At 45.1% G+C, this 26118-nt stretch overlaps 1 protein-coding gene across 2 annotated transcripts; it reads left to right on the top strand.

Moving 5' to 3' along the window:
• The first annotated feature begins 3392 nt into the window (after positions 1-3392).
• B4GALT4 (UDP-Gal:betaGlcNAc beta 1,4- galactosyltransferase, polypeptide 4) lies at positions 3393-18860 on the top strand. 2 transcript variants are annotated; one of them, XM_015559264.1, is made up of 6 exons: positions 3393-3788; positions 6965-7197; positions 10100-10287; positions 13084-13206; positions 15654-15758; positions 17932-18860. In XM_015559264.1, the coding sequence occupies exons 1-6, from the start codon at positions 3536-3538 to the stop codon at positions 18062-18064; spliced, it is 1035 nt and encodes a 344-aa protein (XP_015414750.1). In that variant the 5' UTR covers positions 3393-3535; the 3' UTR covers positions 18065-18860. The 2 variants fall into 2 exon arrangements, with proteins under 2 accessions (XP_015414750.1, XP_015414751.1); XM_015559265.1 differs by lacking the exon at positions 17932-18860 and having other exon boundaries at positions 13084-13144; positions 15654-15759.
• Positions 18861-26118: the final 7258 nt, after the last annotated feature.

Genomic DNA, 26118 nt, shown 5'->3' with positions numbered 1-26118 from the left:
CAGGGCGAGGGACTGCGGGAGGTTGGCCAGCCACGGTAGGTTGGCTGTTGGAGCACACTGACCACCAGGGGGCAGCTCCTGCGTTAAGCATCTCCCCCTGGTGGTCAGTGCGTTGTCATAGCAACCGGTCAACCGGGTTGCTTAGATACACACACACACACACACAATTGGTTAACTTAAAAAGGAAGGCCTGATGCATGAAATTTGTGCAAGAGTAGGCCTTCCTTCCCCCAGCTGCCAGCACTGGCTTCCCTTGCAGCCCTGGCTTTGTCCGGAAGGTCGTCCGGAAGGACGTCTGGTCTAATTAGCATATTATGCTTTTATTATTATAGATCATAAGGATGGCCCCTTGCTTTTATAATGAATTTCTTATCTTTGGACAAATTGGGCTGCAGTTCAGCAGCAGTAGTCTATGCCTATTCCTAATTCACTACTTGGGTAGGTTTTTAACTCTCTCTAAAAAACACTCCCTCCCTCTGCAGAATGTGTGTGTGTGTGTGCACGCACTGTAGTTCTGTGATCAGAAGTCCTTTCAGGCAGGTGAGTGTCCCTGTTAGGGGACCATCCCTCCACAAGCAGCTCTTAGGAAAACAATGCTTCCAGTCCAAATTTTCCAAGATTGAGATTTTAATCAAAAGCCATTGGCAATCCTAGCATTTGTGCTTCCTGCCATTAAGTCCACAAGGTTGTCTGATTGGTCCCAGGAATCTGCAGACTTACCTGGAGGGAAGAGAAGAAACTTCAGGAAGCCCGTTGAACAAACAGGCCTGAAGAGAGGGACAGGAGGATGTGGGAGAGAGACAGGAGGCTGCTAAAGAAAACTCTGCCTATGGACAGGGTTTGTGTTGGGTGCACCCGGGCCACAAGGAAAGAGATTGACATGTCCATGTGAAGAATATGGCAGAAGCCCAGGCTTTGGGGCTGACCACGTGGGCTCAGATCCCAGCTTCACCATTTACTACTTGTGTATCTTGGGCAAGTTCTTTAATCTCTCTAAACCTTCATTTTTTTCATCTATAAAATGAGGAGACTAATAATTCTTAGCTCGTAAGGTTGAAATGGGAATTAAATAAGGTGATAAAGTGATTTAACCACATTACATGGCACAGAGTAAATGCATAAATAAACCACTCTTATTAGCTGTTATTATTGTTATTTTTTAGGTACCTTCAAGACTAAACACAGGTCATACTGTTTAATTGCTTGCTGGGTCAAAACCTCTCTTTTGTGGTTTGACCCAAGAACCTAACCTCCATCTATTACGTTGTGTCTAGAGAGAAATGCTTTCTAGGCTTCCCTCAAACTAGCCCTCAGCTACATTTTGAAATACTACCCTTCAGTAAGTATGAGGCCCTTTTGAAAGTAGCTAAGACTTTGTTTTTCATAGTAAATTACCATATCCCCACATCTCATTTAAAAGCAACTTTGTTTTCATTATTAAAAAAACAGAAGTGTATTATACAAAATTTGGAAAAGAAAAGAGAAAAATTCACCCTTGGCTAATCCCATACTCCTGATACAATTATTACTAGCTTTTGGCTATGTTTTTTTCTAGAGTTTTCTTATTTCTGTAATTTCAGTAGTAATCATACACACATATGGAGTTTGTTTTCTCTGTTTCATTTTTGTTACTTAAGATTTAATCATAAGTGTTTCTGTGTTATCACTTGGTATAGAAAATATTCATTCTATTCATATACTTGAGGATATGTTTGGCTATAGAGATTATTATGCCCTGACTTTAGCATTTCTGTGTTCTTCTGTTAACATGTTTAGAATTTGAGGAGAGGTGTGATTTTGGCAATGCAGAGAGGATGTGGGGGTATTGCTACTCATCACCTTCATCACCTTAGTGCACTCGCCATGGTCCAGCCGAGTCCTCACCTATGTGACCTCAGAGACTGATTCATACTTAAGTATGAAATCAGCATGGCAGTTTATCAGATGACAGTGAAAAACATAGAAAGGTGGTTCTGCCAACCTCCAGTGTGTCTGCCTGTTGGCCATCCCTAACCTAAAGTTACTTAAAGTAAAGCATATAACAGTATCAACAGCGATTGTCACCAGGTAGTGGGTGCCTCCTGTACACCAGGAGGTGGGCTAACATGTGATGTATGAATATATTAGGTCATCCAGTCCCACAGTAACCTCTCCGGGTCAGTACTATATTTATCCCCATCCTATATGAGGTAATATGCAAATTGACTGTCATACCTTCACACAAGATGGCCGCCCCCATGTGGGCACAAGATGGCCGGCAGGGGAGAGCAGTTGGGGGGGACCAGGCCTACAGGGGAGGGCAGTTAGGGGAAACCAGATCAGCAGGGGAGGGCAGTTGAGGGCGACCAGGCTGGCAGGGGAGGGAAGTTAGGGGTGACCAGGTCGGCAGAGGAGGGCAGTTGGGGGGGACCAAGCCTACAGGGGAGGGCAGTTGGTGGCGACCAGATTGGCAGGGGAGGGCAGTTGGAGGCAATTGGGCTGGCAGGGTAGCAGTTAGGCATCAATCAGGCTGGCAGGGGAGTGGTTAGGGGGTGATCAGGCTGGCAGGCGAGCAGTTGGGAACCAGCAGTCCCAGATTGTGAGGGGGATGTCCGATTGCCGGTTTAGACCCGATCCTAAATCGGGTCTAAACCGGCAGTCGGACATCCCCTGAGGGGTCCCAGATTAGAGAGGATACAGGCTGGGCTGAGGGACACCCCCCAATCCCGGTGCACAAATTTCGTGCACTGGGCCATTAGTTTTATAGATAAGAAGACAGGTTTCAGGGCCAATATGTGGCGGAGTTAGAGTTTCTGTCTGAATCAAAACCCCTGACCGTAACCAGTTTTACCTGTTATTTTTGTAGATGATTGACCTCCTGCATTGGGCTTTTCTTATGTTTCTTGCCCTCTCCCCCACCTGTTGGGATGTGCCCATGAAGTGCCTCATTGTGAAAATCCTTGATTTTTCATCCCTGTTTTTGAGGAACACATTTTTCTAACTCTCACAGGATAGAGCTTCTGTCTTGTTCTCCGTAACAATATTTCACAGGTTGTTAACCTTCTCTTACAGCTGTGCCAGGAAGAGGACCCTTATGGCTGTATTTTAGGCTGTGCCAGCTCAAAGCTGAGGAGGCATTTCCTGTCTCTGCTTTCTCCTCCCCTAATATCTGGGCATGGCTTTCTTCCTGGGTGACAGAGATGACCCAGAGAGAACTCCTATGATGAATAGATGGCTGGGACCTTCTGCCTCGAAAGTCTCTGAGTTTCTGATCTCTAAACCCTCGCTGGAGAACTCCCATTACTGTCAGTCAGGTTCCCTGGGGGATAGGTTTTCAGTTCGCGCTGACGTGTGACGTGAATCATTGCAGGGTAGGATTTCCATCAGAAACATGTCTTTGTGCTTGCCTTCCAGAGATTGTTGGAGCAGAACTACTGAACACAAGCAGGCACTGCGTCTTCAGCTGTCACCGAGTGTGCACTCGGATTGGAAAAGGTGAACTGGAAGCTTTCTGCTGCAGTGACGCGGAGTGACCCATCTGCTCACATAACAAGACATGGGCTTCCACGTGACTTCCTTCCTTTCCTACAAACTCCGGTTACTCTTGCTTTTTACTTTATGCCTGACGGTGGTGGGGTGGGCCACCAGTAACTACTTTGTCAGTGCTATTCAGGAGATTCCTAAAGCAAAGGATTTCATTACTACTTTCAAAAAGGCCATGGTTTTGGGGAAGAAAGAAACTCTGGCTGACGAAGCCTCTGTGAAAAGAGCAGACCTGGACGACTGCCCTTCCGTCTCTCCACACCTCAGTGAGTATTTGTTTTTCTTTCTTGCTTTCTTTTTCACAAGTGCTACATAAATTTTTTTTACTAGATACATATACAGAAAAGTAGAAAGATCAGAAGTGCCCAGCTCAACTAAGTTTCACCAAATGAACATACCTGTGTAGCGGCATGTAAATTATGAAATGGAATCTTCATGGGACCCTAGACGTTCCCATTCTTTCAGTCACGACCCTTACTTTGGGATTGTAACCCACCCACAGATTCCCCTGCTTTTGAACTCTGCCTACTTGGAAACATGCACTGTGTACTCCTTTGTGTCTGAACTCCCGTTGTTCGACGTTATGTTTGTGAGCTGTGTCCATATGGCTGATGCAGAGTCTTCCACTATATGCGCACATCCACTGTTATTATCCAGCTGCACACGTCAACAGGCATTATTTATTTAGCTCGCAAGTCTGTGGCGTGAGCTTGGGGTCAGTTGGTTTAGGCTGGTGGTCCTGCTCCACAGGTCTCTCATCCTTTTGGGACCAACGGGCTGGCCTGGGCACTTCTCTCCTGGCATCTGCAGACCACAAGTGGAGAAATACAAGCCAGTCAGGCCTCCATTTGTGCCCCACCTGCTAGCATCTCTTTGGCCAAAAGTATGATGTGGAAGGACAGGATTGAGTCCGTCCTTCAGTGTTGCATTTAGCGGTTATTTCTTAAATACGTTGTATGTTCCCCTTTGATGTGTTGCCTCTCTGTTTAAAGCAACAGTGAACTGGTTTTAGCGAACACGTTAATTAGAGAGAACAACCCCACTGCGATATTGTCTATAACCCACAAAGGTTCCAGCACACCTCTGATTCTTTAGGACATTAAATGCTGATGGTCTGTCAGGCACTGAGCCTACATATTGTTCCCTTTTCCGGGATGCCTTTTTCTCAATTCATGTCTGCCTGGTGGATTCCTGTTTATTCACAAAAAGTCTAGCTTAGATAACTTCTCTTCCCGAAAGGTTTCTGGGACTGCCCCAGAGTTCATCTCATGCTCCCTGTGTGTCTGCCTATATTCCTGTTGTGGTGCTGACCACAGTGTGTTCATACGCTTGTCTTTCTGTCCCCGGGCACAGCATGTGGGCAGGATGCAGGCAGGGTGAGCCCTTCCAGCCTACAGAGCCCGTGCCCCTCCCTGTCCTGCAGAGGTGGCTCTCTGTGTACATGAAATTAACTCTCCGTGGGGCAGCCTGGGGCTTTTCGGAGGCTTTTTGCTGTTTACAAAAACCTGCAGACCTGCTTTCCTAATTGAATCACAGTCTTGTACTGTGTTGGTATTGGCATGCTTCTCTCTACCTAGTCATGGAAAAGCCAAAACATTACTCTGAATTGTGTGAGGGAATTAGTCTTCTCAGAAACTACACAAGCTGGGATAGGAAAATGAGTTATTGAAATGCAAATCTGACGGTATTATCCTCCTTGTTCAAAATCCTCACAGCGTATTTAAGCCATATCTGCATTTATAAGAATAGATGGGCAGCTCTGGCCTGCGTTCTCAGTGGTTAGAGCATTGGCCTGTGCACTGAAGGGTGGCAGGTTTGATTCCTGGTCAAGGGCACATACCTGGTTTATAGGCTTGATCCCTGGCCCCAGTCAGAGAGGGAGCAGGAGGCAACCAATTGATGTGTCTCTCACATTGATGTTTCTCTCTCTCTCCTCCTCCCTCCCTTTCCACTCTCTCTGAAAACCAATGAAAAAATATCCTCAGGTGAGGATTAACCACAACAGAAATAGATGGGCAGTGACACAAAACTGAGCAAGGACCTGGATAAAGAGGGTGACATATTAGAGATGGAGGAAGGTGGGCCAGAAGGGACAAAAACTGAGGGTTGTAGGGAGGCTGATAGAGGACGTGGCAGCAGGTACTGGAAGGTTAGGATCATAAAAAATTATGGCAACGAGAAAGTGAGCAAGGGACTGGCTTATATCAGACCTGTTGCACGGGGCTCTTTCAGGGGCCAAGAAGAGAGGCGTAGCAGGTTAACTCGGATGATGGGGTTTATTAACAGGCTACACAGGAAACCACCTCAGTAGCCACACCATCATCTCTCAGAAGCTCTGTGGCCTGGCAGCAGCCCCGGTAGCTTGCCTTTCTTCTTACTCCTTTTCTTAGCGTTTGTTTTAAGGGCCTCGGTGCCTTGCTGACTCTGGTCACATGCAGAGCCTTCAGGAGTTACTCCCCTCAGGTGGCTGGAAATAGTCACTTGCTCTTGGGGCTGTTGGTAGAGTCTTTAACTACTTCATGGACGCTGGAGCCTGGTCTCAGCAGCCACAGCCATGGTAGGGGATGGTCACCGTGACATACATTGGAAGGACCTGCAATTGTTTGGTGCAGAAGAGGAGAGCACTACTTGCAAGCAACATGAGATCTTGCAGCCTGACCAGTGTATATGGAGCTTTAAGGAAGTGTGTCTCAGTTCTCTGCGCTCTGCCTCATTTCTTACCAGTGTTCCCTGTTCATTCAGACCCAAGAGGAGGGTCCCTGGCTTCAGCCTGATCTTCAAAGTCTTGCATGCGATTGGTTACCATGGACGGCTCCTGGGTTTCATCCCACCAGGCTGTGTCCGGACTCGCAGAGCAAATGCTCCATCGGGGATGCCTGCTATGATGGCACATGCCTGCCATCGCTGGGTTAGGGAGTGAGGCTAGTTTCTACATCCTTATGCTGTTTTACCTCCAAGGAGCTAGGATAGCTCCTAAGAGCCCAGGGAAGGTGTGGGCAAGGGGCCTCGTCCATGAGCTTGATCCCACAGAACACTCTTGATTTTGTAAGAGGCTTCACCCTCCTTTGGAACTTTGAGAAGGAAAAGTGGGTAGAGCACATTTGAAGTTAGTCTAGTCTTGCCCTCTGCTTTTCATCAGGGTCATCAGGACAGAATGCATTTCTAATTTATGGCTGAATCACTGAGCTGAAGTTGGCTATCCAGCCACAAGGGAATGCTCTTATATGTCGCTTTCTGGCTTTTGTAGCCAAAAACCTGAGTCATATTGTTCTGCAGTTGTAGTTTATGACCAAATGAGGCTTTGAAGTAGTAATAATAGAAGCTAGCACTCATACAGTGCCAGGCAATGTTCTAAATGCTTACGTGTGTACTCGCTCATGCCAGCCTATCAACACTTAAGGAGAGAGCTACTGTTGTTTCTTGTGTTCTGTTTTAATGGTAGGAGGTCAGGACAAGCTCGTTTTCAAACCAGATCTTACTCTGGAAGACGTGCAGGCAGAAAATCCCAAAGTGCACAGAGGCCGGTATCACCCCGAGGAATGTAAGGCTTTACAGCGGGTTGCCATCCTCATTCCACACCGGAACCGAGAGAGACACCTGATGTACCTGCTAGAACACCTTCATCCCTTCTTGCAGAGGCAGCAGCTGGAATATGGCATCTACATCATCCACCAGGTGAGTGTGGGGACAGACCAGGGCTCTGCCTCAGATTCTCCCCTCTCTGAGGTACTTGGCCACCTGTCCGTCTTGGTTAAAAGGCACATCACACTGTTGTCAAAGGAGGGATCTCTTACCTTGTTCATCCTTGAAAGGAGTGAAAGAAATTCTTGTCCCAGAGTGTGGAGTGATGGAGCTAAGTGCTGGGAAACTTCACTGCCCCTTCACTAAAGCTCTGGAGGAGGCCTGTTTTGTTGTGAGCCCTTCCATGTTCGCCAATGGCTGCCCTGCAGTTTCCCCCTGACATAGACCTACGCTTCCCTCTGTTCGTTACACACTACACAATGAGACGTTGGAATTGTTTTGCATTATTGAGTGTGGCTACTCACTGGGGAGCTAGCAGGATTTGACAGACCACTGTGTGTTCATCATGGAGTTCTGTGACCCTCTCCACCATCCTGCCTTTAAGTTTGCCACTATTTGTTATGTAAAACATGTTTAGTTTTCACTTTCTTCCCTCCCCTCCCTTTTCTTGTTTCTTGATTTATTTATTTGGCATCCAGAAGCATGATTTAGTGGGAACACAGTGTCAGTGTTCGCTTTTGAAGAGTTTAGTGCAAAGTGGAGTGCGTAATTAAAGATATCTTTATTTGGTATTAATGTTTATTGAAAGAAAAATAAGGCATCAACTGAAACGTCCATGTCTAGCTTTTCAAAACTGCCCTGGGCCTTCCAAAAATTTCCCCTCAAATCCTTACAAATGCTAAAAAATGCAAGCAGAAATCATTAATTGCATCCTTGCTATTGGTTATAACCAGTAATATTTGTTTAATGAAAACTTTTGACACATCAGAGGGTATGTATAGCTCTGCAATGTATATTTTATAATAAACTGGGGCTTTTGAAAATTAATGTATATATACAATACCTCTATGCCTATTATTTTAGTATTTGAAACAAAATTTTACTATTATTATATTGTTTTATAATTATTTTTGCTTTTAACATGGTTAGTCACTCTGAGTTTTTTTTCTCAGGACAGCTACACCCAATATATATATTTCATGAGTAGAAAAATGTTTGCTTTGTGTTATTCTTTTCAGGAGAGTACTGTGGGAACTTGAGAGAACTGCCTATATTTTTGTTATGATAAACTGTTTATTGAACTGGAATTTATTCTGAAGGAATTTGATCTAAACAGCCATGAAAATATGAATGCTGTGAAATCTTTTTCATGCTTTACTTCTGATCTTATTACTGGTCGAAATGTGTTCTTTTCTTACCCAGTGATGAATCCCTTCTGGGGGGTCACTGTGGGGATTAGCTTCTGCTGTTAAACATGAAAACAGAATTTTCTTACAGTGATTTTTAAGTAGCTTAGAAATACTATCAGTAACCTTCTCTGTGTATAGGTCAGAAACTTTTTTTTAAATTTAAATTTTTAATTTTTTTTTTTTTTTTTAGGTTAGTCCTTACCTGAGGGTATTTTTCCATTGATTTTTAGAGAGAGTGGAAGGGACGGGGAGGGACAGAGCAACATCAATGCCAGAGAGACACATTGATTGGTTGCCTCCCACATGTTCCCCAACCAAGGTCGGGGATCAAACCTGCAACCAAGGTACATGCCCTTGACCGGAATCAAAGTCAGGACCCTTTACTCCACAGGCCAACGCTCTATCCACTGAGCCAACTGGCTAAGGCAGCTCACGAACTCTTGGTCTTTTCTGGCAAGCTATATGTCTTGGAAGCTTAGTGTAAATTGATTACGTAGGATAAGATTGGGATGAGCTTAGAGCTGAACAGTGAGACAATGATACTTATCAGTTTGACTAGTATGTAAGAAAGGTTTTGTAGTTTTACACGGAATAAAGATATATTTTAAATTTTTTGAGTTATTTTCACTTGTATTTTAAAACTATGGGACCTTGAAAGCTTGTTTGGAGGTTCTGGCAGAGGAGTGAAGCTACACATATACCCTTGACTGAAGAGAAGTCCTCTTCTCTGTTGGGGAAGGTCACCCCGTTTGACGAAGAAGCGTGCGACTTTGGGAGGGATGAGCATGGAGCGGTGAGGAAGGAAGGGGACACCCGCCTAGCCAGCCAGATTAGCCAAATCAACCCTGGCAATCAACGGGGTGACAGATGTCGCAGCCAGATCGCCCTCACATCCATTTGAAAAAATATATATATATGTGGAATCCCCCCAAAATGTATACACACACTTTGAATAATTGTAAAGGCAGTGTTTATTAAAATACATTTCATTTTCAAAATTGAGCTATCAGCTGTTATAGTGTGTATACAATTTTTTGGACTCTATATGGGTTAAAAATTGTAGAAAATTATGCATAATACAAATTCACCACCTTAACTATTTGTAAGTGTACACTTCAGTAGTGTTAAGTATATTCACATTGTGCACCTTATCTCTAGAACCTTTTCATTTTGCAAAACTGAGAATCTATACCAGCCATGGGCAAACTACGGCTCGTGGGCCGGATCCGGCCCGTTTGAAATGAATAAAACTATTGAAAAAAAAGACCGTACCCTTTTATGTAACGATGTTTACTTTGAATTTATATTAGTTCACACAAACACTCTATGCATGCTTTTGTTCCGGCCCTCCGGTCCAGTTTAAGAACCCATTGTGGCCCTCAAGTCAAAAAGTTTGCCCACCCCTGATCTATACCCATTAAACGACAACTCATTTCAAGGTATGTTTTTCAGGTATGGAATTTAAGTTTGTATGAAACATTAAGGAACGGACTGTCTTTTACTGTTATTGCGCCTACTGTCACTTCTTCCTGTCACTAGTTGTGAGTAGCAGGAGTAATTCATAGCAGCTCCTGCATCTGAACTGAAGGGGGCCCACTGTGAAATCGTCTCAGGAGCTTTTCAACTTTCCACTTCTCTATCTACAGGCTGGGAGTAAAAAGTTTAATCGAGCCAAACTCTTGAATGTGGGCTATATAGAAGCTCTCAAGGATGAAATGTGGGACTGCTTTATTTTCCACGATGTGGACCTGGTGCCCGAGAATGACCTGAATCTTTACAGGTGTGAGGATCAGCCCAAGCACCTGGTGGTGGGCAGGAACAGCACTGGCTACAGGTAAGGCGGCTCTGCTCCTGGCCTGCTCGCCCTGTTGTCACCCAGGCTGCGCGATGTCATGCCCAGAGTGTCTTAGGAAAATGAGAACTAGGAAAAACGGCACATGACATATCACTGTCCCCACTGTGCAGAATTCAAGTAACTTACCTGTCTGTCCTTGAGTTCCCCTCTTGGAGGCAACAGCTCTTAGGTCTCTGAGTGAGAATGGGATGTCGGCATCTTCCCCGAGTTCTGAGGGAGAGTAGGGAGGGGAGTATCTACTGGGCAGTCAGCTCAGGAGCCAGAACACCCAGGACAAGTTCCTTTTCTCAAAGCCACCATGGGAAGTGCTAGGCACCCCATTTCTGTCTTCATTCCCCATTTCTTGTGCCCCCCTCCCTCCCAGGAAAGGCATATCCACTTTTCAACCTTATTTTATACCAGCTCCTATTTAAGCGCAGCCCAGGGGAAATAGTGACCAAGAAAATTCTCTACGAATGAAACTATATTTGCTTGTGTGTGTGCACACTTATCTGTCAGCTTCCCCCAGAGCCTGCCATTCCCATGTGCTCAAGTCTATGGTGCTTACTGTACTCCAGGCCATGAGACCACTTTGAATAGGCGTGCTGCCTGCCCTCAAAGGGCTCCCTGTTGTGTGCTGGTGGGGAGACAGCTACAGTGGAGTTGCATCAGTTTTGCACTTAACTTTAGCAAATTTAACTATGAGCACTTGGTAAGGACTGGGGGAGGGAGGAGGAGAAAAAGCTGTGAGGGGGTGAAGATGCCATGTGCCTGAATGAGGCAGGTGTGGTGGGTCCACAGGGCTGGGGAGGTTCTGGAAGAGAATCATGGATCTGAATCTCATTATCTGGAGGTTTTGTCTTTTGTTCTCTGAACCACCTTGGCCGTGAAGAAAGCAGTGTATCATGGTTGGGCACCGTGTATTTTCATGAACATGTAAAACCATCTGTTCACTTTTGTATTGATACATTGGCACTATCTACAACTCAGCATATCTGTATGTTGAACCTTTGACATAGATACTAAGTAAACATCTGTGGTGAGAAATTACAATTGCACAGGGTTTATTTTTCCAGTGCAAATAACAGGATTGTTTTAAGGGCAGGCCTTTTGTTGGAATTCTAGATTTTATGTTAAGCTATACCACAAAAAACTGAATTCTTGGGGCATTGCTCCTGGGAATTGATTTTGAATAAAACTTCCATGTCACAATCATGGATTTCATCAGAGGCTACTCACTCTAAAAACAGCTCCTGGCCTGGCCAGTGTGGCTTAGTGGTTTAGCTTCAACCTATGAACCAGGAGCTCACGATTTGATTCCCAGTCAGGGCACATGTCCACGTTTTGGGCTTGATCCCCAGAAGGGGGCATGCAGGAGGTAGCTTATCAATGATCCTCTCATCATTGATGTTTCTATCTCTCTCTGTCCCTTCCTTTCTGAAATCAATAAAAATAAATAAATAAAAACAAAAACAGCCCCTGTACAAATATTGCTGTTTGGACTTGCTATTGTAACTGGCCAGACATTTCTTTTATAACTATCAGCGTTTGTCTTTTTTTGAGTACCTGGCAGGTTTTCCTAATGTGAATCAGGGGATTGAATGTGTCCTCTTTTTCTTCTGGCTGTAAGGAGTTCTGAACCAAATTCATCTCCTTTTTATTGAATTTATTGGGGTGACATTGGTTAATTAAATTATATAGGTTTCAGTGTATAATTCTACAATACATCATCTGTATATTGTATTATGTGTTCACCACCTCAAATTTTCTTCTACCACCATTTATCTCCCCTTTACCCTCTTCTCCATAGCTTTATTTTTAAAACTGAAAAGAATCTTTTTTTTAAGAAAATTTTTTTTTTATTGATTTCAAAGAGGAAGGGAGAGGGAGAGATAGAAAGATCAGTGATGAGAGAGAGTCATTGACAGGCTGCCTCCTGCAGGCTCCCTTGTAAGGATTGAGCCTATAACCTGGGCATGTGTCCTGATCGGGAATCAAACCATGACCTCCTGGTTCATAGGTTGACACTCAACCACTGAGCAACACTGGCCAGGCTGAAAAGAGTCTTATTTGCAGATCTGAGATATATTTCAGACTCCACTTATTCAAAACATAATTTACTGTCTTCCTTTCAAAACCTAGTTATTGTTCTATATACTCTGTTTCTGTGAAAGCCACTATCATCTACCTAACTGCTCAAACCAGAAACATCAGGTAAGTTGAGGTGTATTGGGTTCTTCAGGAACAGACACTGAGATGGAGCTTTGCATGCTGGAAATGGAAATTTGCACACAATGTGTGAGCAGGAACTGTCTCCTGCTCTCTACCCCCACCCAAAACAAAGTGAGAGTAAAAATACCAGTATATTCTCTATGACACTTATTCATGCTGAACCTGGGTGCAGCTTCAGAATCCTTTTTAACCCAGTGCCCTGTAGCTACAGCTACACATTGGATTGGCACATGGGATGAAATCTGTCATCCACATCCTATGGTGCACACTTACAGGTACTTCTGTAGACCTCTGCACACAAACATTAAACATTAACAATAACAGGTGGGTGGCACCGTTGCTTAGCGAGGAGATGTGAGCACTTGTCTAGACAGGAATGGAGGCCAGAAGGCAAGGCCAGGAATGTCAGGAGGCGGGTGCCCAGCAGGCATGGATGGGTGGAGTGCATGGTCTTCAAGTGTTCCTAGAATGCCGGCCCCGAATCAGAGACTTCCCAGCGTCTGTGGAGAACAAAAAGCCTTTGCGCTAATGCTCTTACCCTTTCTCTCCTCTCTTCTGCTCCAGGTTGCGTTACAACGGATATTTTGGGGGTGTTACTGCCCTAAGCCGAGAGCAATTTTTCAAGGTGAATGGATTCTCTAACAACTACTGGGGATGGGGAGGCGAAGACGATGACCTCAGACTCAGGTGAACAACAGAGACAGGTCCCCTTCACGGAGCTCTGTGGTCAGTGAGGGCTCTAGAAACCTGTGTGTTATAGTTCCTATAGATGCCAGTCCAGCAGGGCACAAGGCCGCAGATTTGGGCATAAAGGGTGTCAGGGGTGGAGGGAAGAAGCCCAGATTGCTCTTTGACCCTGGCAGCGTGGAAATGATGGAAGGTGCCTGCTCCTGGCTTGCAGGTGTTAGGGGCCTGCAGTGTTGACGGAGGTCTCTGTGGCCTTGTCAGTGAGCACTGCTTACTGAGAAAGGTCTCACCAGTGAATGCAAAGCTGTAATTTGAGGAAAGTGGCCAGAGAGCTTGTTATAAGCCTATGCTTTCTCTCAGACCCCAGGGAATCCTGCCCAGTTCCCAGTGCCCAGGGCAGGGAGTGCCAGCAACCTGTGGACTGCACACCTGGAACTGGCCTAGAGGTCCTCTCAGGCATTAGCCAGCCCTGCATACCCAGGGAGCAGCTGCTGCCTGCCGCCCAGGCCGACCTCCGGGCTGCTAGCATTACCCTCAGGTTCTCCTGGACTGCTCTCTGCTCTGAGGGCTTCAGGAAGAATATATCTGACCTCTTCTCTTAGCTCCCTCTCCTGAGCAGGGTTTCGTAGCCAGATAGCTATTAGTATCCCTATCTCCCAGAGATAAGTAATTATTCAAGAGCCTAGGGCCAGTATCTTAAAAAAATATGTATTTTTACTTCAGAAAGGAAGGAAGAGGAAGAGAGATACAGAAACATCAATGATGAGAGAAAATCATTGATCGGTGGCCTCCTGCACGCCCCACACTGGGGGTCGAGCCTGCAACCCAGGCATGTGTCCTGACCGGGAATCGAACTGTGACCTCCTGGTTCACAGGTCAATGCTCAACCACTGAGCCACACCAGCAGGCTGGGGCCAGTGTCTTTAGACTTATAATAATAAGGCCTTCCTGGGGACCCCCTTTTCCTCCTGCTGTTGTCTCTTGGGAAGGAACTCTGTCAGCTGCGGTTCTGAATTAACGTATATGTGACTGCCAGACTTTCCCCTTGCTTCAGCCTAAAGAAGCCAAGGCTCCCTGCTGGTCTTGTCCCCATGTGTAGGCTTGGAGTCTGGGATGTTTCTGGCAGGAGGGGAGTGGATTTCCCTGACTGAAGTCTCCATAGGAGTGGCCATGTGACGGCAACAGCTCTTCAAGGCCTATGTGGCCGGGCCTTTTGAAGTGGACAAAGGGTATCCACTCGATTTCAGGGCAAGAGTAGCGAAGGCTAGAGGTAAACGACATCCATCATGTTCCCCAAGTCCATTTTGCTGCCCAGATGGATGGTTAGTAGAATTTTGCACTGATCATGTATCATCACTGTCCTTTATCCCACCGCTCCTTGGCTGCCAGGTCCAGGGGAGCACCAAGTTTTGCTTTTGTTTGATAAGAACGTCAGGGCCTTCAGAATGATTCTCAACCAATGCCGTGGATGGCTAGATGATTTTTTTAAATATATATTTTATTGACTTTTTTACAGAGAAGAAGGGAGAGGGATAGAGAGTTAGAAACATCGATGAGAGAGATTGATCAGCTGCCTCCTGCATGCCCCCTACTGGGGATGTGCCCGCAACCAAGGTACATGCCCTTGACTGGAATTGAACCTGGGACCCTTGAGTCCGCAGGCTGACACTCTATCCACTGAGCCAAACCGGTTCGGCTGACTAGATGATTTTAACGTAAAAGTTGGTTGAGATTTATTTACTAAATATTTTTTGGCTCATCTGTGCAGCAGTCACCACCCTTCTTTGCACTTATATATTACATTGGGGTTTGCAAAGCATGCTCCTGTGGACGCTCTCATTTGAGCCTGTCTGATCACCTCTATAACACCCTGGGTATTTTATAGATGGGAAACCAAGACCTAGAACAATGAACCGACTTACCAAGATTGTAAAGAACAAAGTCTAGATTTGAACCTCGGTTCATGGGCTTTATAGCTTGTCATTACTTTGGAAAAAGGAGGAAGTGCTAAGTAAATTGGGATCCTAAGAGACTTGATTCTTCTATTTGTCACACTTTAAAAAAATATTTTTCAATTACAACGGACATACAATATTATATTAATTTAAGGTGTACAACATAGTGATTAGACATTTATATACCTTAAATCATGATGTTTTAAAACATGTACTTTCTCAGTTGCTTTTGGAAAAATAACACACTATAAATTGACATATCTCCTTTGTACCCCAAAAGTAAATGTTAAGTGTGATTTTTTTTGATGGACTTACTGCCTGAGGCCCAACATTCTAAGAAAATTCTTTCTTTAATATGCAGATAAGCAAGCTATGTGTGACTCTGAGTGTGTGTGCACCTGTGTATAAATTTTTACAAATGATTCTGTTTAAGTGCCTAGTGGTAGGTAAGTAGACTAGAATTTTTTTTAACCACCTGTGTTCTTTTTCTAGGGTTGAACTTCATAGAATGAAAATAATCCGGCCGATGCCTGATGTGGGCAAATATACAATGATCTTTCACACTAGAGACCGAGGCAATGAGGTGAACATAGGGCGGTAAGTCCTGGCTTCCGAGCCTTGCCGGCTACCTGCTTAGTTCCTTCTGTCAGTATTGGATGCTGTGAAATCCGATCAGATGAGCCTATTTATTTCGTTCAACGCTTTTTTATTGGGTAATTTTTAGACAGACACCAGAGGATATGTTTTTATTGATTTGCAGAAAGAGGAAAGGAGAGAGAGAGAGAGAGAGAGAGAGAGAGAGAGAGAGAGAGAGAGAGAGAAACACCAATGAGAGAGAGAAACATCGATCACTTGCCTCCCCAGTGTGCCCCGACTAGGGATTGAATACACAACCTGCATATGTGCCCTGACAGGGAATCGAACCCACAACCTTTTTAGTGTGTGGACAACACTTCAACCAATTGAGCCACCCAATCAGGGCTCCCCTCACTTTTCCAATAGTTTTAAAGGGCTTTCGGCCCTTTTGTTGAAGTCTACATTTTTCTTTTTAAATCTTTATTGTTGAAAGTCTTACAAATGTCCCCTTCCCCCCCCCCCATTGACCCTTTCTAGCCTGCCTCCACCCCTCTGAAGTCTATATTTTAAAACAATATTAGTGGGCTTTTAGCCTTTTTGTTAAAATCTACCACTTTAACAAAACAAATATTTCTATTTTCCCTTTGTCTTACTAGTCTCTGTCCATAGGCTCTGTCCATGTGCATCTTTCTCTTTAAATAAAAAAAATTATTATTGAATAGATAAAAAAGAATACTTACAAATTATATGAAAAATCTGAAGATTCTTGATACCATGAACACTAGTGGTGTCCCCCACCCAATGTATGTCTATTACCTGTGTGGCTCTCCTCATATCTGCCCCCCATGACAGGAGGCAACAATTTCCTGAAATTTTGTGATAATTATAATTAGTTGTGCCATTTCTTGGTTTTCTTGTTTTCCCACATATTTGTATCCCTACACAAAAGACGGTTTAATTTACATGTTTCTCAATTTTCTGTAAGTGAAATCCTGCTGTATTATCTTCCCCTGACTTGATTTAGCTCAACATTGTGCTTCTGGTCTCCATGCACATTGTTATTGTCACTGAAGTGGATTGCTTTTCTCTGCTGGGCTCTTGGGACCAGCTCAGTTCACCACCCACTTTACCCACATCCCAGGCTCCGGCCACACACTTGCTTCTTCTTCTTCAAATGCGTTCGGCTGTTTGCATGTCTGTGCATCTTGCCCAGGGTGGTTTCTCTTCCTGGGAGTCCTTTGCCTCACCTTCTTCATGTAGTGAATTTCTCCTCTTTTAAGCCTCAAATTTTCCTTCTCTGCAACCCCTCTCCAGACTCCATCGTGAAGTGAGGTGCCCTTAATTCATCCTGCTCTCTGTACATTCTGACTTTGAGATTCTTAGGAAAGCTATGTACACTCCCTGCATACAGGCGCAACAACAGTGGAGGATTCATAGATCCCCTGAAGCCTATACAAGGACCTGTTAGCAGGGGACGACACATACCACACTGTATCAGTGTATATTGTACCTGTACATCCTCTGTCCATAGGCTAGAGCAGCCGTGGGCAAACTATGGCCCGTGGGCCGGATCCGGCCCGTTTGAAATGAATAAAACTAAAAAAAAAAAAAGACCGTACCCTTTTATGTAATGATTTACTTTGAGAATTTTTATTAGTTCACACAAACACTCCATCCATGCTTTTTTTCCAGCCCTCCAGTCCAGTTTAAGAACCCATTGTGGCCCTCGAGTCAAAAAGTTTGCCCACCCCTGGGCTAGAGTGTCCACCCTCGGACTGAAAAAAAGACCGTACCCTTTTATGTAATGATGTTTACTTTGAATTTATATTAGTTCACACAAACACTCCATCCATGCTTTTGTTCCGGCCCTCCGGTCCAGTTTAAGAACCCATTGTGGCCCTCGAGTCAAAAAGTTTGCCCACCCCTGGGCTAGGGGCTCACTGTATGCAAGTGTCATTATTACATGACACTTCATCATTGGTCTCCAGGGTCTCACATGGAGTCAGGCACAGGAACACATGGCTGTCATTGATGTCTGTTACCTTAGGTGGGAACAATAAACTTTTTTGCAGTAAGAAACCCAACGGGTATAATAATTTACCTAGATGCTTTTGTGAAATTCTATGGCAAGGCAAAAAGCGATGGAAATATATGTTAAATTCTTGTCTTACACATTTGCTCTTTTTATCTTTAGGATGAAGCTCTTACATCAGGTGTCACGAGTCTGGAGGACAGATGGGTTGAACAGTTGTGTTTATAAATTACTATCCGTGGATTACAATCCTTTATATGTCAACATCACGGTGGACTTCTGGTCTGGCCCATGACCCTGGATTGCCTGGTGATGTTCGGAAGAACTGGATATCTGATTGCAATAATTTTGGCCTAGAGACTTCCCCTAGTAGCACACAGTAAGAACGTGCTGCAGCTGATTATCGAGCTGAACTTTTCCTTTTTGTATTTTCTTAGTAGAGCTCCTGGTGAGATGGAACATAACGCAATAGTAACAAAACAGCGTTCTTAGTTGTTTTGATCACGAAGGTTAAAATATTGTAATAGATACTTGAAGGACTAAGTGTAAAAGGAAGACTCAAAAGCTCTCATGCAGGCTACTTGAGAACTCTAATTGAAGGAGATTTATTTAAGTTTGAAGTGGTTCATTGTGGGATAAAAAAGTCCACTGGAAATAAGATTGCTGAATGTCCCAGAGAACCAGAATTGTTCTCCCTGGAGGGAGAGAAAGGTACGAAGATGTATTTCTATTCCTCGTTTATCCTGCATGGCCAATCTGTGAAGAGGCTGGTCCCAGTGAGAAGACAGCGGCAGAAGAGGGGAGAAAGGTGAAGAACCAAGATGCAGTGGACTTGGGAATTTACGAGGTGGTCGGAAGACAGGGCCAGATGGAGAGGCAGCCACAGTACTGGCTGCTGCTGCTGCTAATCCTGTCACCTGCCCGGATACACCTTCCAGTAAGATCCCAGCAGAAGACACATTATCTACTACTTTTTCAATAATTTTTGTAAAATGATTTTGTACATGTAGGGTATGAATGAGCAGTTTACAAATTATATAGTGACTAATAATACATCGAAAATACCTCTGCAGTAAAATATAAAAAAGCTTTGGGTGCTCAATCTTGTTTACTGTTGTGTGAGGCCTACAGATGTGTTGATTTCAATATCCATAACCCTAAACAGCTTAAAAACAAAACAGAGGCGACCAGCCCTCTCACTCCCCCTCTTCCTCATCTTCGGTTCCTCCTCTGCTCTTCCTGTGTCCGGCCACCTTGTGGAAGCCGCTCCAGGCCTGTGGCAAGTGCCCGTGCCTCTGGTCTCCTCGGCCACATCATGGTTTTGTTCTCTTCATCGTCGTGTGCCTATTCCCTTCTTGTGAACCATTGTAATGACCAACCCCTAACCCTGGAGTCCTTAATTTGGAGGCTGTGGGTCCCTGGCTATGGTTGAGGAGGATAAAGCAAGAGACTATGTGCAAGGAACTTGAAAATCCATATTTGAGAATTCCATTTCTCAGTCAATGGAAATGACATACAGTTACTGCCATATGGGAACTCCATGTGCATTTTCAGCTATTAACAAAGCATCTGCATTTTTTAAATGCTAGTAATCACTATACCATGTCTATTACTATTCTTCAGATAATTCTTATAATTCTTTCAACCTACATAATGTCCAAATCACTTAAATGACTCATGAAACTTCTTGAGGTGGAAGATAATTAAAACATTTTTTGTTTTGTTAATCCTCACCCGAGGATATTTTCCCATTGATTTTTAGAGAGTGGAAGGGAGAGGGAGAGACACGGAGAGAGAAACATCAATGTGAGAAAGACATATCGATTGGTTGCCTCCTGCACGTGCCCCGACCAGGGACCGGAAGAAGCCTACAACTGAGGTGTGTGCCTTTGACTAGAATCAAACCTGGGACCCTTTAGTCTGAGGGCTGACGCTCTGTCCACTGAGCCAAACAGGCTAGGGCAAGATAATTTTTTAAGACCTTTATTTCCTCACTGTGCCACTGACTTCATGGGAATGAAGCCCGGGGACTGGCTGGAGGCATGGGGCTGCTCTCCCAAGCAGGGGAGTTCGGTCTCCTTGGAGCAGAGTTTTCCCCTAATTCCTGCCCTGTGTATTTCCCATTAACTGCCACTAAGAGACCACGGTTTTTGAGAATTGTATATGTGCCTGCCATAATTGCTAAGGATTATATGGATGGAGTTATTTGGACATCACAGTACTGAGCATGAAGACTGTTCTATAAGATTTCATTGTGTTTTTTCTCACACTACCATGCATCGCACTCTATGGCTTGTAGTGTTTTTACATGCACTCTATGGATCCTGTTGAATCTTGAGATAAGCAGGGTAGATGAGGAAGTGGGGATTAAAAACAGGTGGGGGACTTGCCAGAAGTCCCTCCGCTAGTGAGTGGCAGACTCAGGATGCAAACTCGGGTCTCCTGTCCACAAGATCATTTTACAATATCTCCTTCATCTAGGCTTCTCTCATTCTTTGTTGTAGTTTTCCTGGAGCTATATTTTGGTCCTAGTTCCTGGAAAAGGTATCTTCAGGGCCCTAAAGAGTATGTCCCATTCTCATTTGGTCTCTGACCTTTTCCCAGACAGCCTCTCTGTTTTCTTTTTTTGCCCTTAATGCCCTCACTTCTACTCAAGCTTCTATCAGACAGGTTTCCTGGGGGCACCCAAATGCTCTGTGAGTGGACTCTTGGGTGAGATGAGACATTTTCTGCCAGACTCGAAACCTCACTTTCCCCAAGTCCTATACATACACAGTTGCTCTCAAAAGCCATTACCATGCTTCTCAAGATGGGCCACAGGCAGGTACGTTTCATCATTAATTTTGTAATCACATTCCAAAACTTCTTTTAAAAAATCTATTCCTTAGTACCTTATATATTTAAGCGATTGCCTCCTTAATTGGTGTAGGTACCCTGCTGAGAGGGCCTAATAAGTCTTGAAAGCATTCACAAGGATGTAGCCAAGAGGCCCTTCCCCAGGGACCCTGCCTGTACAGGCAAAGGCTCCATTGCTCCACCGACAGCTATTGAAGTTGAAAATGCAAATAAAATTGTACCTTGTATGTATGTGTGTGGGATGTGTGCAAGTGTGTGTGGTGTATGTATGTGAGTGTGTGTAACTTTGGACCTTGGGGGAGAGATTGGTGAAGGGTGGGGCATAACAATAATTGAGTGCTAGCTTCTTATTAGTCAATTTCCTTGTGTTTTTTATTGTAACTTTCCAATAAAAATGTAGGTATATACATACTGCAAAGAAAAAACAGATTCAAGTGAGTAACTCCCTAAAGTAAGTGAGAGGGAAAGATAAGACTTGAACCCAGGTCTCTTTTGACTCCAATATCTGTGTGTGTGTGTGTGTGTGTGTGTGTGTGTGTGTGTGTGTGTTTGCCCTTGGAATATAACATTGTCAGGAGATTATGAGATTTTCTGTGAAGGCAGCATAGACAGAGATCTCATTTGTAGCTAAAAATAATACACAGAGCCCTGGCTGGGTATGTCAGTTTGTTGGAGCATCATCCTGTACACCAAAAGGCTGTGGGTTCGATTCCTGGTCAGGGCACATACCTGGGTAGTGGGTTCGGTCCCTGGACAGGACATGTGCAGGAGGCAACTGATCAAAGTTTTTTTCTCTCTCTCCCTCTCTTTCTAAATATTAATAAAAACCTACCCTTGGGTGAGGATTAAAACAACAACAACACAGAACTTGAGATGTATCCACTAAAATGTCTTATCTTCATGACCCTAGTACATTCTTCCACTATGGAGTAGGAGTTTTGCTGAAAAGCTATTACTCATAACTATTGTTTGAGGGCCAGTTAATTTGGACCAATATATTTGGTCATTAAACTTACTGCGATAAATTGAAGCAAGATGACATTAGTTGGCATGTTCCTAGGGATTATGGGCCAAGTAGAGTTCTTCAAAACAGATTTATGGTACAACTTCCTGTCGGTATCTCCGACAGGCTGTTAGCCATTCTAATGCACACTTTGCATATCTGGCAGGACCCTCCCAGATCTGTGTGAGAATCGACATGTTTCCCTGAAGCAGTTGCTGGGAGGCCGAGTGACCTGCCAAAGCCATGCAGAGCTGGGGTTTGGAGCCAGGTATTTGACTCCAAAGCTCTTGTTCTTAACCACTTCATGGTAACCACTTCATGGTAACGCGTATGTGTGTGTGTGTGTATGTGTGTGTGTGTGTGTGTGTGTGTGACAAATACACAAAGAGAGGAAATAAGGGTGGGTGATTGGAGAGTGTCATGTCCTTCAACCAAAGACCCCCAGGAACACATCTGCAGATAAATAAATTGGGATCATGACTCATTGCAGTGAGGGAGAGCATACCATGAGGAGCAGTGAGGTATCTCAGGCCAAGGGAGTTAGAAAGAACCTATGATAGCATTTGGGCTTGGGTCGGGTCATTTGGGGAGGGTCTGAGGAAACAAGGTGTGCTCTCTATGGGGTACTCTCAGAAAGGGGGACAGTTCTGTGGCTGTGCATCTCAGTACATTTTATCCATAGGGAGGGACTAGCAGGAAACCAGAGCGGAAATAGGTAAACACATAGTAGCCACTCATTTCAGCCAAGAAAGGGTGTGCAGCACTTGGTGGGGGACATGGTGACCTTGTGTCTGCCTGCGCTTACACAGAATTGTGAAGTGGCCTTGCTCTGCCTCCGTTTATCTTGGTCACAGAGGAACCTTATCTGAGGTTGGGATCCTATGAGATTGTTTATATCTAATAGGAGAACAGCATGACCTAGTTGTGGGGGCCAGGTTAGCTTCTTAGTGTCAGGGGCTCCCCCTTTTTCTTTTTTTAAGAGGAACTCAGAGTAGAGGCCATGAGAAAGTAGGGCATGATGGCAGCATTTCCCTTTAATCCTATTTGTCTTCTTTAAGTGTGTGTGTGTGTGTATGTGTGTGGGTGTGGGTGTGGGTATGTGTGTGTGTGTGTGTGTGGGTGTGTGGGTGTGTGTGTGTGTGTGTGTGTGTGTGTGTGGATGTGTGGATGTGTGTGGGTGTGGGTGTGGGTATGTGTGTGTGTGTGTATGTGGGTATGTGTGTGTGTGTGTGTGTGGGTGTGTGGGTGTGTGTGTGTGTGTGTGTGTGTGTGTGTGGATGTGTGGATGTGTGTGGGTGTGGGTGTGGGTATGTGTGTGTGTGTGTATGTGGGTATGTGTGTGTGTGTGTGTGTGGGTGTGTGGGTGTGTGTGTGTGTGTGTGTGTGTGTGTGTGGATGTGTGGATGTGTGTGGGTGTGGGTGTGGGTATGTGTGTGAGTGTGTGTGGATATGTGTGTGTGTGGATGTGGGTATGTGTTGAGAGTTGGTGGGGGGATGGGAGGAGAGAGGGTTGGGGAAGAATCTGGGAACTACGAATTCCTCAGGAATCTTGCCTTTTTCCAAGATTTCTTTTGGCTCTGCTCATTGGATATGGTCACTTGGGCCTTATCATAAAAATGTCACACATGGACTATGGGAATTGGGAGAGCGAAATGCCCCCTCATAGTCCCGGATTTGCAATAAATGTGACTCTTCAATTTGAAAAAATAAATGTCACACATGAAAGCCTACTCAATAGCTTACAATTGGCCTCCTCTGGGTTTCTTCTTTGATTTGGTGTCAGGTATAGGACATGATAAAGATCTGGGTGAGGTGAAGCAGGGAAGAGAAACAAAGAAATGCTGTATACAGAAGGAGAAAGGAAATTGTTCAGTCAATAGAAACGAGGAACCAGCTCAGTTTCTAATTCCTCAACCTCAGCCCAGCTTGTCAATCAGGTTGGTTGTGGTTGGGGTGGAAAAGAGAGATTAGAGTTTCAAACTCACATGACTATTATTATTCCTTCTTTTCTTTTTGGGAGTCTGGAGAGTGCCTGATCTGCTGCTTAGAAAGGAAGCAGCTCTTATTTATCCCAGCAGATGGAAAAAGAAGCTGTAGACCTGATACTATGGGCAGCAGGCTTTCTAACATTCAGTGTAAGCAGCCAGCCTGCCAGGAGCCTGAGTATCGAGCTGGGGAGGAAACGGCCCAGGAATGACCCGCTGGTGTTGTAATCAGGTAAAACCTGCCCCAGAGTTAGTCTGACACATTTCTGGTGCTAGGTAATACTTTTTCCTCACCGACTTGATAAGCAGGGGAACAGATGCGGGAGAAGTGAGAAATTTCATAAGATGGCTTGGTCTGGGTGTGCCTGAAGCCCAGCAACCCACCAGCAACCAGGCTCTCCCAGGCTCTCCCACTCTCTCTTTCCCCTCCCTGGGCTGGTGGGGCTGGAGGTGTCTTTGGTGATGCTGGGCCTGGGCCTCATCCTGAATAGTAGCCTGGGTCTCACTGTGAATGCCCTTCCTAGTGTCAGATGCCAGAGGAAGAGGGGCAAGGCTGGGCTTCCTGGAAAGGCGGTGTGTGTGTGTGTGTGTGTGTGTGTGTGTGTGTGTGTGTGCGTGTGCAGGAACTGGGCAGAGCAGAAGCTGCCCTGAGGTTAGCAGGAATAACAGAAGTCCTGAATGGCTGGACCTTCTGTAGGGGAATCTTCAGGTCCGGGTCTGCCTTAGCTGAAAAGTGTGTCCTTCCCAAGTGTTGGGGTCTGGACATAGTGGGTTCGGGGCCTTAGTTGCCTTTGGGAGAAGCAGAGCCCGTCCACGTACATCTGCAGTGGCACCGGCACCTTCTATGAAGGATGAGGCTGAGGCCCCACGAAGGAAGCTAGGTGCGCCCGGGGGTGGGGATGGGGGCAGCTGCTTTCTGAAGACTCATTCTCTTTATAGTCACTTCCTAGTAGAGAAGCAGGAGGTAAGATTTAAGGAGCAGCAGGCGGGCCATGTTGCCTCACAATAGCTCTTTTCTGCTCCCAGGGCTGACTCCGGTTCCACCAACAAGAGATACATTTCAGTTACCAAAGAAAAACCTGTAGAGAAGATGAAGAGAGTGAGGACTGGTTGCCACTCACCCCTTAGTATGAATTAGTTTTCAAAAAGGTTTTACTTCTACCTAGCTGAGTTCAAATCACGAGGAGGATGGAATTTTATGTGTGAAGCATGAAGACCTGGAGGGGAAGGCAGGAGTGGGCAGCGTTTGCTCAGCCAGTGGAGAGCATGAGGACAATGGAAAACCTAGTCAGCAGTGGAAGAGAAGGCACCAGAACACGGGAGAGATATGGAGAGGAAGATGGGAGAGAGGCATGTCAAAGCTTTGCCTGGAATACTAGTAAGTTTCTTCTCTCTCTTCTAAAAGACCATCGACAGAACCTTGTCAGCCACGTGTACGTGTCATTTATCCTGAGCGTGTAGCCCTGCCCTGGAAGATTAGGTGAGCCAGGGGCAGGTCAAGCTGGATGTGGGGCAGGACATGAGCTTGTATTTAGCCCCCTGTCCTGGGAATCATGAGTCAGGCTGTGGCCTCAGCTTTACCCCCGGGTGTGGGTGCACAGCGGAGGCTGCCCTCTGCTCCTCTCTTGTCTCTCCCGGTCCCAGGGCTCAGCCTGAGGCACAGGAACCTGGTCAGGGCATGGTATTGGAGCACTCCCTGTGACTGAGTGGGCCGGGAGTAGGACCTTAAAGTGACAGGCACATTTTCTTCATAGGAGACAGTTGGTAGCTGGAGTCAGAGGTGTTTCCAAGCACAGGAGGCAAAGGACTTGAGGAGCAGCGGCTCCAGGACCACTTCTGGTCCTAAGTGCAGCAGGTAAACATAGAAGTTCTCACCATTTGACTGCACAGTAGGGTTACTGGTGTCCAAGAGGAAACACACCCTATCGAGTCCTCATCTCCTAAACTTCAATTCCCAGGAATAACAACAAGAGAAAATGAACATATGTAAAAGCACTTTTTTTTTATAAGACAGATGTTGAATTACATGAACTTCCTTCAGGGCCAGAAACAGTTCAGAAGAGAAATATTTTGACAGTAAACACAAATCACCACAAATCCCCTAGCTAACAGCTGGCTTGCATCTCCTCTATATGAAAGGTGTTTCCAGTTGAGACTGGTAAATATATATAACGGGCCTCCACTTTGTCCCAGGAAGTCTACATACTTTTAACTAATGGAAGGTTGAGGCTACTAAACATACATCACTCTGCAACAGTGGTTCTCAACCTTCTGGCCCTTTAAATACGTTTCCTCATATTGTGACCCAACCATAAAATTATTTTTGTTGCTACTTCATAACTGTAATGTTGCTACTGTTATGAATCGTAATGTAAATATCTGATATGCAGGACGGTCTTAGGCAACGCGACCCCTGAAAGGGTCGTTCGCCCGCCAAAGGGGTCGCGACCCTCAGGTTGAGAACCGCTGCTCTACAATGTCTGAGAGGAAGTATCAGCTGTTGTT

This window comes from Myotis davidii, unplaced genomic scaffold (genome assembly GCF_000327345.1).
Source record: "Myotis davidii unplaced genomic scaffold, ASM32734v1 scaffold2314, whole genome shotgun sequence".
Classification (NCBI taxonomy): domain Eukaryota; kingdom Metazoa; phylum Chordata; class Mammalia; order Chiroptera; family Vespertilionidae; genus Myotis; species Myotis davidii.
The sequence above is the reverse complement of the archived record's forward strand: the minus strand, read 5'-3'. Positions and strand labels throughout refer to the sequence as shown.